Source organism: Aythya fuligula, chromosome 3 (assembly GCF_009819795.1).
Source record: "Aythya fuligula isolate bAytFul2 chromosome 3, bAytFul2.pri, whole genome shotgun sequence".
In the NCBI taxonomy this organism is placed as follows: domain Eukaryota; kingdom Metazoa; phylum Chordata; class Aves; order Anseriformes; family Anatidae; genus Aythya; species Aythya fuligula.
This window is the reverse complement of record NC_045561.1, coordinates 87,171,731-87,188,670: the sequence shown is the minus strand read 5'-3', so window position 1 is coordinate 87,188,670 and position 16,940 is coordinate 87,171,731. Positions and strand designations below refer to the sequence as shown.

Below are 16,940 nucleotides of genomic sequence, written 5' to 3'. Positions count from 1 at the left end.
GCCGGAGCCGCCGTGCACGGGGGCAGAGGGGCGGCGGAGGGGGGGCGTGGGGGGGACCGAGGAGCCCGCGGCGAGGGCAGCCCCCGCCGCCGCCGGGACCGTGCGGGGCCGGGGCACGGCGGAAGCGCCGGGGCTGCGCCGCGCCCTCGGGGGGACACCGGGCGGCTCTCCTGCGCTGCCCCGCCCGGGCCGGCCGCGCTCCCCGCCCGCAGCGGGGTCCCGCCGGCGGCCGAACCTCCCTCCGACCGCGACGAGCGGCGGCAACCGGGCGACTTTTTGGGACTTGCATGGACATCGCCTAGCCTGTGGGCTCCGCGTCCCGCCCGGCCGCTCGCCCCGCCGCTCTCCCCGCCTCTGCCGCCCTCCTCGCCGCCTTCCTCCGCCGCTCGCCCGCAGCCCGAGGCGGCAGGGGCGGCAGGGGGCGGCGGGAGGCGCCGCCGAGCCGCGGCCCGGGGGCCCCCGCGGCCTCCCGGAGCCCGCCCGCCGCCCTCCGGCCGCCCCGTCCCGGGCTCCTCGCCTCGCCCCGGGCCGCGGAGCCACGGGGTGCCGCCGGCCGGGGGGAGGAGAGCTTGCCCGGGGGGGCGCCCGCCGCCCGCCTCGCCGGGGCCACCGCGAAGCTGCCGCAGCCCGGGCCGCCCGAAGTGGCCCGCGCCCCCCCGGTCCGCGGGCGCCGCCCGGAGCCCCTCGGCCCCCGCTGCCTCCTGCGGGCCGCCGCCGCCGCCGCCGCCGCCCGCGCCCTGCTCCGCCGCGGCCCCGGCGCCCGCCCCGGCGCCCGGGGTGATGCCATGCCCCGCAACCACGGCGGCGGCGAGGAGGGCGGCTCCGCGGGGCTCTGGGTGAAGAGCGGCGCGGCGGCGGGCATGAAGGATGTGGAGTCGGGCCGGGGCAGGGCGCTGGCGAGCGCGGCGGCCCGCGGCGACGGCCTGCTGCTGCTGGGCACCGCCGGCGGCGCGGCCGCCCCCGCCGGGCTGCGGGAGGGCCGCCGAGGGAAGCACGGCGCCCGCATGAGCCTGCTGGGCAAGCCGCTGTCGTACAGCAGCGGGCCGAGCTGCCGCAGGAACGCCAAGTACCGCCGGCTGCAGAACTACCTGTACAACGTGCTGGAGCGGCCCCGCGGCTGGGCCTTCGTCTACCACGCCTTCGTGTGAGTACCGACCCCCTCCCGTCCCGTCTGGAGCCGCTGGGCTCCGAGCATCCTCCCCGCGAGCATCGCTCCGCTCCCCGAGCATCGCCCCGCGCCCGGCGGGGCCGCTGCCACCTGCGGGAAAAGAGCCGGGAAAGCCGCTAACCCCTGCTAACCCCCGCTAACCCCCGTTATCCCCCTTTAACCCTCGCTAACCCGCGGGACGCCCCGTCGAGGGACACCGGGGCCGGTCCCCGGCGTGGCGTTTGCCCGGCGGTCACCGGGCGGGAGGCTTTGCAAAGTTACTGCCGGAGAGCCCGCGGGGCGCCGCTTCCACCCACGGTGCTTCCACCGCACTCGTGGGCTCGGCTCCGAGGCACACTGCGCCGGGGGATGCTCCTATTCCCCGACGGGCAGCCCCCCTTGCGCCCACCTGCTGCCCGCAAGGGAGATTCAGCGCTTCGGAAGGAAGCAGCGAGCAGCCTTTTCTCTGGTATATGGCATTTCTACGCCTTTTCTTTGAGAACCTAACTCCTCCTTTCGGGCTAGTGCTTCCCCTCTTTCCGAGGGAGCGTGTGACTGATCCCTGCGTCCCCTGTGCTGAGCGGCACTGACACGGCGCCGGGGACCTTGCGCTGATTTATCCACACAGGCTTGCCCGGGATAGCGGTGTGAGGGGATCCGAGCCCTGTAACTACTTCAGGTATCTCCGAGTGGTCCTCACATCGATGGCGATCCTCTGCCGTCACGGCTTTTTGTAATGCTTGAGGGAAAGGTCGGGCTCGAAAAGCTGCTGGACAGCTGGTGAAGACACGCAACACGGTGTCTGGCAAGGAGGCATTGCAATGGAGCACTAGGTGGAAACGCTGCGATAAATTACGGATGGAGTGTGATAGGTGTGAACGTAACAGGGGTGCAGGACAAGGTATTTCTGTGTTTGGCCACATAAGATACATTGTTAAGAGAAAGGAAGATTTAATTGATTTGCTGCAGGTAACTATTTTCCATGAGAGTTGCTGGAATCAAGCTAGCGGTTACAGCAGCTCCGGTGAAAAAGCAGCAACTGGTCCCTAAAAGCTGTTTGGTAGCACAGAGACGACTCCTCTCCCAGCAGCCAGGGAATCCCCAAATCCTACTTTCATATAAGTTTTCATGGGCAGAAAAGTACTTTGCCAAAAACATGGCAGTGTGCTTAGTGTAATACATCAAGGATGGAGTTCCTTAGGAGATCAAAATTGCTATAGACGATAAAGAGTAGGAACAGATGTAACATTATTGTTTAGCCATTATTAGGCTTTTTGACCCTCGAGTAGAGCTGTCCAGTCTATTTTACTGTGCAAATCACCCTTACAGATTGAACTTTCTTCTTGGAGGGCATTCATTGGGTACATTTTGCTATTTGGGTTCTTACAGGTGTTCTCCTGTGGTGTAGATCATGCTTAATTAAGAGTGGGAGAATCTCTGAACTACTTGCTAGGAGCTGTCTTACTGCAGTGCCTGAAGTTGCCATAGAAAATCCATAAATTGCAGTTTTGGACCTTTCTCTCTGACATCACAATGAAAACCATTAAAACAAGTAAAGTTCAAGTTGGAAATAAAGTTGACAAGTTTAAACCACCAAAAAAAAAAAAAAAAGTAAATTTCCAAACAGAGTGAAGTCATGACACAGCAGCACTGTAAACAAGGAAGATCGCCAGCTGCGTTTAGATAATTGCCTGCATAGAATGAGTGCCAGTTTTAATTTTTAATTGCAAATGGCAATTTTGGCAGCTGTAAATGCCAACATTATATCTTTTATCTGAGCAGATCTGTGTGAAAGAGCTTGAAACATTACTGTAATATAAAGGCACCTAGTAATAATATTACCTTTAAGGATCTGTGACTACTACTGCTCCCTGTTTTTAAGGTGCATTAGAAATTCCATTGGATGTCAATTTGTCAGCCATCTTCATTGCCAGTCTATACATTCTTTTAAGGTATTTATTTAATTTTGATTATTGACTGCCAAATATTCAGATAATATTTCTGATGTTTCAGGCTCCTTTTTTCCAGCCACCTAATCAAATACAATTGCATCTTAGAAAACATACTTTCTTACAGAATAAAAATAACTAAATAAGTAAAAGTAATTAAAAGCAAACAAACAAACAAAAAGAAGTCTTGAAACAGCTTAGAGTGGCAAAGACATTACTAAGTATGTGGATGAGATGTCTGCTCCTACCTCTGCTAAGCTATTCTTGATTACTGCAGAGCCCGTTATAGCCCTGTACTATTTCTGGTACAGAAATGGGATATCTGGTGTAAGACCTTCTGTCTAGATCATTGTTCTCCTAAAATGAAGCTCACTGTGGTATGCACGGTTGAAATAACCCAAGGGTACTTTCGGAGTTTCAGTTTGAAGTCTTAGATATATGAGTTTATTTAGTCTTGTCTGTTTGTTTTTGCAGTGAGAAGGGGGGAATTAAGCACCATTTACAAATGAGAAACCGTCCCTGCAGTGATATTTTCATTTCTCATTTCCATAGGGAAAGTACTTTAGAGCTGAGAATTATGCCCAATTTGCTCTTCTTTTTTCTTCTTGGCCTTTCAAAGCAGAAAGAAAAATAGGCCAGCCACCTGAGGAGCAAGTGTTGTGACCTGCATTTGGAAGTCAGTTGGTTAATTTATTTGTAAATACAACCATGCAAACTGCTGGCAAAGACAGCTGTTCTGCAAACTTTTGCTACTAGGTGAACTATATTACTCTTGAGCACGGGCCTTTGACTTCAGTATAATTGTGCTGGGTAGCGGAGCCATAAATTACATGTTTCTTGGCTCCTTTTTGTGTACCTCAGTAGCTCTTTACATGGAAGCCCTAGTTAAAATCTTTACTGCAAGCACCACAGTCTTCTGTTCTTAGTCATTTAGGAACACTTAAAATATGTACGCTTATGAAAGCAGAAAAGAACATTCATACCATTTGTGAGTAATGAGTCAGTAACTTAAACTCCTGCTAATAAAGTATTTATGCCACACCACATCACCTACACATGGAGCATGTGCATATTTAATGCACGTGCACGTATGTTAAAATGCTGTAATATTGTAACTTCTGAGAAGCCGTTGTCTTGGGATGTTGTAGAATTTCTTTTTGTTGTTGCTGTCGTTGTTTGTTTAGATTATTTTGGGTTCTTTGGTTAGTTTGATAAGAACGTGTAGACACTGCCTTAGACGGATCAAAGGGGAATTCCAGATTTGTTGCAAATTTAACTCTGGGTTTCATCTTCAGCTGTCATAAGGATTTTGTATTATTTTTATTCTTAACTGACATTCTGAAAAAGAGATGGCATGAGAAGCTCAGAAAAAGTATTACTCTTTGATACTGTTTTTACTGGTAGGATATAATTAGTTGCGTAAGTTTCTTACTTTAACATGTTGGATTTATTTCAAGAATAATAAAGTTTCTGTTTCTTACTAACTTTTTAATAAATTCTGTGCAAAAGTCTTTAACATTTTTCATGGTAATGTCATTGTCTTTTCAAAGCCATCACCTTTTGCTCTGGAAGCTTCTGAATCACAAATCGCAGGGCTGGATGCATGCACCGGGGCAGTATCACTTTGCGTGACCTGTATTGATGTTTCCATGGACATCTTCTGCTGGTGATTGCTGGAGATAAGACACTGTGCTAGATGAATTTGTGACCCACTACAGTGTTCTTCTTCTTGTTCTTTGCATTCTTTATGGAAATGGGCTAAGAAATGATTTCTGAAAAAGTCTAATGATGCCATCAAACATGTAACTAGCTATTTTAGTTTTCCAGATCTGCTTTCCAGACATATTTTACTAATGATCAGATGGCTATTGAACAGCAGTTTCTTTGCATCTGAGCTAACAGTGCTGCATCATACTGTGCTATGGGTATAATTAGGGAGGTTCTACATTCTACATTCTGATTCAAAACACAATAATGTGCACCACGCTAAATACTTGCCTATCAGAAAGCAGGAGAAATGATTTTATCACTTTATTTTATCCATCTTAGGGCATCTAATGAACTCGTTCCAGGTGCTTTGTGGGTAGATCTATGGCATTTATCTTTTCAAGTAGCATTTTGGAGTCAGAGCCTCGTATTGTTAGGGTAACAATATATTTTTATTAATTTTAAAAAACAAATAACAGTATAATGTGTATTACGAATAACAAATGATAGAAGGGCTGACAACATAAATGGTGTGGCAAAGCCAATCTTATTAGGTACTGAAAAGGTAAAAATGTAAAGAAGTTTAACTGCCACCTAAAGTTTAGTAAGCATTTTCTTTTGGAGAGTGACAACGAATGATGGTGAATACTTACATGCAGTTCAGTATAAATCTGCAGCAGTTTGTTGCATTTGAATCAGTCTGTGATTCTAAGTGTGTGCCACACTCTTCCCATTCATATCAACTGGGCTTTGTCTGGTCAGGTCTTTGTCTGGTCAGCCTCACTGGGTACCCTGTTGTAGGCTTGTACTACATCACTGTTGAAAATAGAAAGTTTGGGATGGGGGAAGAGTCAGCCTGAACCTCCCAACTGGCAATTCCTGGTCATTTCTCCTTTTTATATCATCTGGCACTGTCAAGAAGAATATGGCTTCTTTAACCTTACCGTTTCTCTTCAGGTAGCTGTAGACAGCTTAACTTGCTGTAGGCTGCTGGTCAACTGGTAGATCACCCTCTTGCCAGACTGAAGGAGCTCAGCTCCCTCCACCTCTCTGTGTTGCACAAGCCTCTTGTACTTAAGGCCCCAAACCTTCTTAGTGGCTCTACAGGGTCTCTCCCAGCTTCAGCACATCCCTGATCAATTGGTGGCAGGGCACAACTTGGTCCCATGGTGTGAGGGCATGCTGAGTAAAGGAGAATAACAACCTTCTTCAGTTTTCTGGTCGTGCTCTTCTAAAATGTTCCTTCCCTTATCTCTGATGGGTGTATGCTATTGGTTTTTACACAACCTGCCATGTGCATAGTAACCCCAAGGCCCTTTGCACTGAGGCTGCTGCCCAAACAGTGGTCCCAGACCATATGGATGAATGGGGTTTTTCTGCACCACATGCTCTACTGTTCTTTTAATTGGGCTTGCTTGGTTTTTTTTTTTTTTTTTTTTTTTTTTTTATGTTCACTTTCTGCATGTTCTTGTACTGTTCATCTAAGTCATGAGACTCTAATCAGAGAGGCAAGATACAACAATTTTCAAAACCACTTGCATGTTCTCTGTGATCACAAGAGAAGATAAAATGGGCAACAACAATGCATTCGTGCACTTTCCTACTGTTGTTCATGGACAGCAGCCCTCTTTTGGAGCCCTATCATGGGCAACAAATAACATGTAGCTTCTCTTTTTCATTCAATTTTTGTTGGAGAGCTATTGCCTGCTTGAGGATCTTCAGGACTGGGAATATTTATCATATCATGTGCATAAGAACTGATTTTCACTTACCGAAATACTGTTTCACATTTTGTTCTTTTCAGGCATGGTTTCCTCAGTTCGCTCATTTGTACTGGCCTTGCTTTCTCATTCAACAGTAGTGGTCCAGGGGAAACACTGCTTTGCCATAAAAATCAAAACTGTTCCTCAGCCTCTTAGAAAGAAGAGAACAAAAGGTTTTATTTGAGAAAGTCACTAAGACAGGGACTGGTGAGATTTCATGCACATGGGCTTTCTTGTATTTGTCCTAATGTTCAGTTCTCAAATGAGATAATGAATTGTGAATGTGGTTAGTGAGGTCAATGGTACAGTACGTTAGTGTTTGGGTTTGGCATTATAATAATTGGCATTATTATAATTGGCATTATTGTCAGGGGTAACAGTCCTATCTTAGATGTGTTTTTTCTCTGAGTGATGGTTCTTGTCTTGCTGACTGAGTATCTTGTGTGATGTGGGAACTCTGGATGAACTTCCTGCAGCCTCATATGGTGAAGGCTGGAATTACAGATTTTGGCCAGGGGTAGGGCAACCTATGAATATGTAATGTGACATTAAATATGTGTTGTCTCAAAGGGGTAGTTGTTTTAGAGGATGCTGGGAAGATTTTAGGAAGATTTTAATTGCCTGTGAGACGCTATTTGTGTGACAGATTTGCACAGTAGGTTCTAGACAATAGCTTAATGAGCTGGAGACTTTTTTTTTTTATTAGTTTTTAAGTTTCTGTAGTATTTGACTCTAAAAAGCAAAAATAAATGTCACGATACTTAGATCTGATGGAATTTCAGTGCTCCAAATTTGATTTACTGTAGTTTGTGATGAATTAAATTCCCCAAATTGGGTGAAAGTAGAATTGAGATAAATTTTTTCTAATACTTACAAATAATACCTAGCATCCACCAAATGAAATACCATTTATCATTCCTTCATTAACAGCGAATTCAATATGCATTAGAATAATCATCATTAATATATCTACCAATACTCATGAAAATGCAGGAAACAGTTTCGGTTTAGTTTTAGTGGAATGGAAAAGCACATTTTTTAATTTTATTACTTTTTTTTTTTTTTTTAATAGAAATATATGTATATAAGCTTTTATTCCTAGATAATGTCAACTACTAATATTGCAAATAAAACTCAGTGCTGTAGGGCAGTTGCTTCTTAGTTACTCACAGACAAAACTTAATTGCCAAGTGTTTAACATATTTCCATTGCCATAAATTATATGTCTGATGAAAATTAATGACATTTGCCACAGATTTTATTTGAAGGAAAACTGTATCTTCTTCACACAGGTAAAATAAGATGGAGTAGGACAAATAAATTATACTATGTAATGAAAAATCTTTAACATGTAAACATCATAGATATTATTTGATACCTTCTTCCTAATGAGGTAGATACTTATTCATATAATAAATCTTGCTTTTTCCCTTTGCAAACTATCCACACAACAGAGCATGCATTCTTACTTTTTTTTTAGTGCTGGTGGACTAAAATTTGCTTTTGACTGTATGTATTATATAAACTATATTGAATTTGGGAAAACTTGTGTATTTTTGTTTCCCTTTTTGTTTTCTGTGAGAGATTTTTTAAGAGTTTGGTTTGCAGGTTTCCTGTAAGAGAGCAGACTTTGATTGCCCAAGGGATTGCCACTGCAGATCAGTTAAGGTAGAAAATTCATCAGCTGTATGGTTTTATCAATTGCAAAATAATTTTAAGCAGTTGCTGTGCTCATGTCAAAGTAAAAATCCTTTACAGACATTAATTAAAAGTTCAAAGACTGTCTTACAGTTCAGCTGCATTTGATCAAGAAGTATTTTCAATTTTCTGTTGAACAGTAGATTTATCTTGTGATAGCTGTCTGAGTTGCAGTGTAATTGCTTTACAGGAAGCTCACAAAACGTTCATCACTTTGGGCACTGAAGTGTAGTCTTAGCCACTGTATTCTACTTGAAAGAATACATGAGCATGTATGGTCTGGGCTGGTGATTCAGAGGTGGACACAGTCCTCCAGTTACACATATTTGAATTTCTCTGCTTGGCCTTCATCCAAGAAGATATTCAAGCATAAATGTGTAGGTTTTCCTTAACAAAGATGGACATAAATATGTACGTAACTTTTTCTTGAAGAGTGATGGATTTTGAAAGGCACGGAGTACCTACAGCTTCCTTTAATTATTCCATTGTGTGTTCAATGGGTAATTCACTTTTTTTTCCCCACACTTGTATCAAATGAAGTTTAACACATGAATCATGCTCTTAAACTGATTAGGAATAATGAAGAAAGGAAGTTCTGTACCTGCCCACTTCTTGATTTAAGCAATATATCCCTGTTTGTCTTGGCTATCTTCTTGCTTTGAGGCTCCCTGCTTAAAAGAAGGGAACACATTAAACCTTCTGAGAGTTTTAATTATTTTATTGTAGTCATAGCAGGTATCATATGGTATCAACATACTAGTGCCAGAAGTCAAATATGACAAATCCAAGAGAGTAAGATCTTTCTGCTTTGAGAGGAAAAAAACATTACCAAACATATTCAGATGCTCCCTGGTTTGCTAGGGTCTCAGATTAGAGCATCTATGCCCATTCTTTTGAGGTCATTCAGTCAGAAATAGCATCTATCTTCTTCTAGTGCATTAAATTTAATTGCTTTGTATGGCTTAAACTCATCCATAACCATGGTATTTGAGAATTACCCATTAGATGCAAATGCACAAATCTTCTTCCATGCTCTGTTAACAGGTATGCACTTAAAAGTTACTGCTGGGGCCTTTTCTAAATATATAACTTGTATGGATCCTGACAGACCTGAGAGGGCCTTTGTGGGAAAAAGAAGATGAAATGTGTTGGATGCACTTCTGTAAGTCATGGAGGTGTTTGGCAGGCAGCTTGGAAATGCAGGTTGGTCTCCCCAGGAGAGGAGTCTGTATCAGCAAGCATGTCTTTTTGATGGTGACGCTGACATGCCTTCAGAGCATGACAGTTAATGCTCAGAGAAAGCTGGTGTGAGCCCCGTGTGGTGTCTGCACAGGGTTGGGGTTGGAGAGCAGGTGATGTCCTTTCATGTGGCCCCATGCTGGAGAAGATGCATTGCCATGTTGCCAGAACATCACACAGTGGATTCATCAGCTTGAAATGCACTGCTACATACTGACTGAGGTTAGAAGTGGTCCATAAAATTATTTGGAGGAAAGAAATCTCTGTATCTTCTCTCATCTCTGTGCAACAGTTCCTATAGTCTTTTTTTTTGTGTGTGTGTGTGCCTTGTATGAGCCATTGCCGTAGAAGAGCACATTCTTGTTTGCTGCTCTCTGCAAAAGGATGCTTATTGGTGGCAGGAAATGTAAAGCAGCTTGTGTATGGGTGCAGTGAGCTCCCTGCAGATATCTGCAGTGGGAAGGAAAAAGGAGCCTGTGCTGGCAGAGGGAGGGTGTTTCTCAGAGCTGTCCCTGAAACCCTTCTGAAGTGCAGCTGGGAGGTGGAACTTTTCATGCCTTTGGCCCCACCTAAATTGCTTTTACTAGCAATGTGAAGTAAATGTCAGTTTCTCAGAGGAGGTTTCAGGACACTTCCTGTGCAGTATGCAGTTAGTCACACTAGGTACACGTGCACTTTAGTGATTTACTGAATTGCCAGTCATTCAATCAATGGATGTTTCTCTTCTTGAGAAAACAACCCATTAATAAATGCATCTGTAGACTGAAGATGAAGTAGAATTCTGAAAAAAAAAAAAAAAAAAAAAAAAAAAAAAAAAAAAAGATAGAAGAACAGCTTTGCTGTTTAGGTGTTGTAAATTTTTATATAACAAAAAAAGCTATTCAAACAAACATATTTCTCTCCCCCTTTAAGCTTGGAAGCAATAGATTTGATTTGGTGCTTGGAGATACTGTCTGGAAAGTTAGCCTTCCTGAAAGGTCACACTGGCTGCTGACTAAACTTGTGATTTGGCTTCCACTAATCTGCATGCCGGGGCATTGGAATTGACAGATTCTTGTAGGCAGTGATGAGGCAGGTGGTGATCGCGACTTATAAGTGCGCTTTGGGAGGAATTTTGATTTTCATCCTGAAAATGCTTTTAGATGTAATTTTTAGTGGCATTATTAGTAGTTAATAGCACTTACGTAGTAGTTAGTAGAAATCATCAACTGAGCATTGATAAAAACTCTGTCTTTCAATCAGGGATGATGGTGAAAACCATCTGAATTAGAGATATGTTTATAAACCTTCTGAAGACATACTTGAGAAATTTTTGTATGGAGGGTTGAAGGCCTATTCCAAAGATGTTGAAGCTATTATATTTTGTATATGCAGGCACTCCACATGAGATTTTGCTGTTTGGAGATACTGTGTAGGGAGAGCTATGTTGAGAGCACTTGTGGAAGTGTACAGAGGCAGAAGACATTACCTAGATGGGAACAAAATCTTCAAAGTGAGGGAGAATTTATGAATATCTACTTGACTGTAACAGTACTTGACTGACATTGAATTTTGAAACGATTAAATTAGAAATGTGGGCTTATCTTACATTATTAACATGTTTTAATTGACATTTTCCCTTTTCTTATTTGCTTCCTGTTGAGAGAAGCTGAAGTACCAAAGTGAATCAATTTATCAGATTTAAATATAGATAAAGCATTCTATTGATCTTTACATCTTTCTTCCATTGAGGTTTTGACCCTTTGTGCAGACCTGAGAAAATAACCAGTAATATTTTTCTACGTAATGAAAATTGTATTCAGTTGTGGTTTTTCCCTTGTAAATGTTGGTGTATTTTGTGTGTGTGTGTGTGTATGTGTGTTCTCGTAGCTAAAGCAAATACAGGTATCTGACTTATTATCAGAGTCAGAGGCCAAGCTTGTCTTTAGACTTAAAACAATAGCTTTCAGCATTTTTCTGCTTTATAAGGTGCTTATTCATTAATTTGATTTCATATCAAGTTAGAATAATGGATGAACCCTAGTCTGTGCAATTTGAATACTGTATATAAACTGCTTGAAACTGCAATAGCAAAACATTACACTGTGCAACAGGCAGACCCTTTCTTCAGAGCACCAGCATGTAGCCCTGCTGTATGTCTTAGTCTCTTGCATTTCCAGAAAGGCAGGTGACACGCATGAGCCATGCCACGTGCCCAGCTGGGGAGCAGTTGCATGTGGGCTGCCCCCCTCCCCAAGCAGGTGTCCACATCCTCTGGCACTTCTAGCATGATCTGTACCTGCAAGATGAATTTTCCCAGCAGGGTGTAGAAGGTAGCATCTCCTCTGGACTGCTGCTGATCTTGCTGATGGCTCTTGTATACTTAACATATACTGGGGACAGCAATCCTCATGCCATCAGCACCCTCCTCTTTGCTGAGAATGAGCCTCAGCTGTTTTATTCCCACCTGAGTCCACATTTGGCTGGAGATTAGGTCACATTTTGGCTGCTCCTGTGGGTAGTTTGACAGGAAGGGACAAGCAGGAGTGCAGCCCAATCTCTGCACTCTGTCATGAGTACAGGCACACTTGGAAGAAGACCTGAGGAGAGACATCTGATATTTCCATCTCTGAATACCCTTTGGCTTGGTGAGAAATATAATCCTCAGAGACTTTTTCTGCAGGAAGGAATTCAGTCGCTCCAGAGCAGTCTTATCCTTGTCCAGGGAATTTCTCCTTGAAACTATAGCTGAGTTAATGACACCTATAAAATATCAAAGACATCTAAAAATACAATAAAATTAGATTAAATGTTGTTATTGTTGCTGTTCATTAATGGGAAAGATGGAGCCGAAGTATCTATATCAAACTGAAATGTGTTATCACACCAGTAAGTGTCAGAAAAGAAGGATTTTCTTTGAAAAATCCTTTGTGTGATTTTGCTCTCCAGTATTTTTTTTGCCTGTCCATATGTTTAAATTGCTTCCCTGCAAGGAAAGGTCATGGTATTCTATTTGACTTGCTTTTATCATCAGCTTTAGGAGTTAATCATAAATAGTGTAATAGATAATGACTGAAAACTCATATTTATTAAACCAGTGTAGATAGTGACATTTCAGATACGATCTGTAGCTGGAAGATATAATTGAATATCAGTCAGTATTTAATAAATATGATTTTATAAAATTGAGATTGTGTTTTTCCTGATTAGTAATCCATGGCTAAATTCTATTGTTTTCTGTCTCGATTATAAAAGACGCAAATCTCTGTAAGACTGATATGAAAATGAGCCTGAATGAGAACATGAATAGTTGAAAAGATCTTGAAGTAAGTTACAAAAGACTCAGGCAAGACAAATGAAGTATACTTTGATTTTGGGAATGGGTTAAGTTTATTAATGAGTCCCACTCAGCTCTGCATACCTACATTTAGCCTCTGGCAATGAACCGAAGTGTTTGCATCCATCCCAGTGCAGTGTGTACTGTGGAGCAGTATTTGGTGCACACACATGGTATTTGCAGCATTTGATCTGTTGTGATGGCTCAGTAATAAAACTTCTGTCTTTAAATCAGAAGAGTTCTGTGATGGACAGACGGCGTTGGCAGGTTATGCTGTTACTGGTACAGATCTGTTTTAATTTCAGACTGAGGGCTTCCTTACCTACCTCTAGAGGGTGTTCAGGTGACAGCAACAAATCACTGCAGATATAGTTCATACTGTTTTCTGGCAGGAGGATAAAGCCACTGTCTTGCAGTCTAACCCTATGAATTGCTGGTTATGTGTTGTAAAATATCACTAATGTTTTTAGTTGGATTAAAAAAGACTGAAAAATTATTACAGTACCTTGTGAAAGTGATTGCACACTCAGACACAGCTCTGCAGGATGTAATTTACTAATCTGTAAACTTCTTTATATAATGAATGTGGGAGATGCAAATTCTTGATTAAATAATACCAAGTATTTATATCACTTTTGTGCTTAGTTGTTCTAGTTACCCAGCTAGCTAGCAATCACTGTCTTAGATGCTCTGCAAACAGTGACAAGCCTTTAGAGAGGAAATCCATCTGTTCTCTTGGAATAATGTGGAAAGGCAATACAGTCTCACTGGTCAGCAAAATAAGCATGAATTTCAATTCTCCCCCTGCTTTTTTTTCCTTAATTACTGCAGACAATAGTGTCACTGTCCTTTATTCAGATTGGTAGCCCAGACATCACTTTTGAGATGCACCTTTATCATTCCTAATATGAGATCTGGCTACCTAATACCTTCAAGGTCTGACCTGTCTGACACCACAGCTAAAGCTACCACTCAGACTCTCAGTATTTCACTTCTTGCACCATCCTCCTGTCAGGCTCAGCTCTGAATGCTCGTCACTGGAGCTCTGTAACCTCTGCCTTTGAGCCTAGATTTCACCCCTTTTACTGTCTAGGGAGAAAGTTATTTGTCTTTACGTTCAATAACCGTACAAAGCATCTGGCTAGTCAGTTGTTAAAATTGCATGTATAACTGAGTTACAAAATCAGAAAGCATGCTTTGCATGATTCATTAAGGGGAAAAAATAAGAACAAATGAAACAGCTCCTTCTTACTCTGTCTGGCAACCTCAGGAGCATGTGCTAGAAAAGCTGTTCATTCAACAGTGAGCCACTGACAGCAGAAGATTAACACAAATGCATTCCTAACTTACCTAAGTTCAGTAAACCTATAACAAAAACTGTTATTTTTTTTTTCAACCACTTTTTGGAAATTACACTTTTTTTGGCAGATACTGAGTTGTTACATAACCCAGGAATTTCACTGTGTAACAGTTTTATTAATGTTATATGTCATGTGGTTAATGAGAGAGTTCTTCCTGCATTATTTGGTTTTGTCTGAAGATACTGAATTTGAGAAATGGATGACTTAGTGGATGGACAAGCAAAATGGCAACACAGCTTCCCAGCACATGGCAGACATAACAGGTTGCAGATGAACTAATAGCAGTAAAGACCAACCATCTCTTGACTTTTTCTGATGATGCTAATTAAATTAAAGACATTAAGTAGCTAGTAAAGGCTAGCAAGATACTCAAGGAGAAGAGACTAATATCAATCTCATTGTTTCTTTGAAACAATGTCAAAACACTATGACTTAAACTTTGAGAATGTTAAGACATTAGTTGGTGTAGTATGCTTGTTTTGAGATATGTTTTCTATGAAGCTGTTTCTCTCAAAACAAGCGTCTCCATCTGCCTACTTCTGTTTTGCAGTCCTCAGTATGGAATGAGGATGAACTTCATGCTCTTGAGATGCTTTAATTGATTTCAACTGGTCATATTGCTATGAGATAATCACTAAGTCTTTTGGGACAAACCAAACTTTCAAAGACGTGTATAAATTTAAAGCAAATTCTTCAAAAACAGGGGTAAAAAAAATAATATTTTACCAGCTAACAATGAGATTAACAGATATTTAAAACTGACATATATTGTGCCCAGGTAAGCTGAGTCCACAGTGTCTGCAGCTGCAGTTCTGCTTTGGATCATTGAATACACTGAGCTCATTAAAATAGCACATACATACCATGTCTTCTGGTTGTCTTTTATGTTTGCTCTCTTAATGCATCAGAGGACACATAACTGTATCAAATCAAAAGACAACCCAAACTTTCTTGAATCCTCACACTTTTTAGTTTAGGCACTCTCATCTTCCCCAAAGACAAAGCAAAGACTGCCAGCTCTTTTATCCTGGGAAAAACCAACACTGGCAAGACTTGGCTATTCCTTTTCATGTATGTGAAGTCTTTTACATATGAGGTGAACAAGTGTTTCTAGCTTCTTACACCAATGGAAAGATGAAGAAAAGCTTCTGTTTCTTCTTAGCCAATCTCTCTCTCTCTCTCTCTTTTTTTTTTTTTCTTTTTTTTTCTGAAAAGCCATTTAAAGTGGCTTACCTTTGAGTGGCTTTTTAGCTTCTCTGCCAGTCAACTTGTTCTTTTTTGGTTGTGCATGGTTGCTTTCCTAAGGCACTAATGATCTTTTACTGCCTCTATGCTCCCTGATTAACTCAAGTCTCCCTCACAGGACCACGGGAATGGAACCTACAGGCTTGCTAATAGCCATCTATGTGAGAGGACCCCATGGACATTGTTCAGAGGTGAAAAGAGTGCAGCTTTTATCACAGTGATTTATTTCCTTTAAAATTTCAGCACACTGTTTTGGGCTTTCAGGAAACTCTCTGATGCATTCAAGCATATAAATATATAAAAATATATATAAAAGTGCTGACATACATCTCTGTACCCATTAAATAATAAGTAGAGAACATGACTTACAGTTTGTTGAGTCAAACATTAGCACTTTTGGATAGAGAAGTCTTTAAGAGGTACAAATGGCAAGCCAAATCCTAAAGTTGTGTACCAGACATTTATTCCAGTCTGCATCCAGCAGCTCTTACTCAAGCAAAATACCGGTGAAGCAGTAGGATCCTTTATCTTAGTATTCTTGAAATTTCCAAAAGTGCTGTATAACTTAGAAACCTGAAGGAGAATTTGTTTTATTAGCACTGTTTTGTCACTCTCTTGTGCAGTACTCATGATGTGATTGCTTATGCTGCATCAGCTTCAGCGTGTTACATGCTAACTCACCTGCAGCTGCAATGGATCACAATATGCTCTTGGCAATGTTTTTAGATCATTGCTTTAACCATTTGCAATGAATAACAGAGTGTGTAAGTGGCAACATGCTTTTCCTTTAAAAGTAGTCATTAAGATACTGCTACAAAAGTAACCATAGAGTTTGGAAAATGATGTGGTACAAAATAACATATTTTGCTACATACACTTTTATTCATTTCTGAAAATGATTGTTCTTTTGCATGCATGGGAATCTGGATATGTTCCTAATCTAAAATCAATAGGAAATACTTCAGTTGTTTAAATAGCTCTTAAACATATTTTAGTTTGATAGCTGATTGTATATTATGTTTGCTGCCTTTGTGCAAAGCAGTGTTTAATAGCACAGCTTGCTGTATAATGAATATAGATGAAGACTGTTCTTTATAATATCAGTCTAAAAAAAACACCATGTATTTATTCATCTAACATGGCTGATGTCAAGTTGCCACACTGCTTGGAATTTATTGCCACGTTACTTGACACATAGCTATCAACTAAAAGAACTCCTTAAAAATTGCAACTCAAACTCAAGACTTACCACTTCCCAACTAGAAAATGACCTTGCAAGTTAGTCTGATGACTGAATTAGCAAATAGATAATGGTTCTGTGGAAAAGGAGCTACTAATGGAAAGTTCTCAGTATGGATCACTTATTGAATTGTCTTTTAATTATTGTCTTTTTTGCCTATGTATGAGATGGTTATCAATGACTTAATTGCTCTTTAGTGCCCCTGTTCCACTCTTTTAATATCATTATTCATTTTTAGCTTTCCTAAAATTTAGACAGAAAATATCTGGGGACCC

At 41.9% G+C, this 16,940-nt stretch overlaps 1 protein-coding gene across 2 annotated transcripts in view; it reads left to right on the top strand.

The window, feature by feature from the left end:
• Window positions 1-782: 782 nt before the first annotated feature.
• Window positions 783-16,940, top strand: part of KCNQ5 (potassium voltage-gated channel subfamily Q member 5) — a 290,751-nt gene continuing 274,593 nt past the window's right edge. The window contains exon 1 of one of the 2 annotated variants that reach the window (XM_032184800.1): window positions 783-1,144. In XM_032184800.1, coding sequence (XP_032040691.1) covers window positions 786-1,144 — 359 coding nt within the window. In that variant the 5' untranslated portion in view covers window positions 783-785. The remainder of the gene's footprint in view (window positions 1,145-16,940) is intronic. The other variant, XM_032184799.1, reaches the window with a different exon arrangement.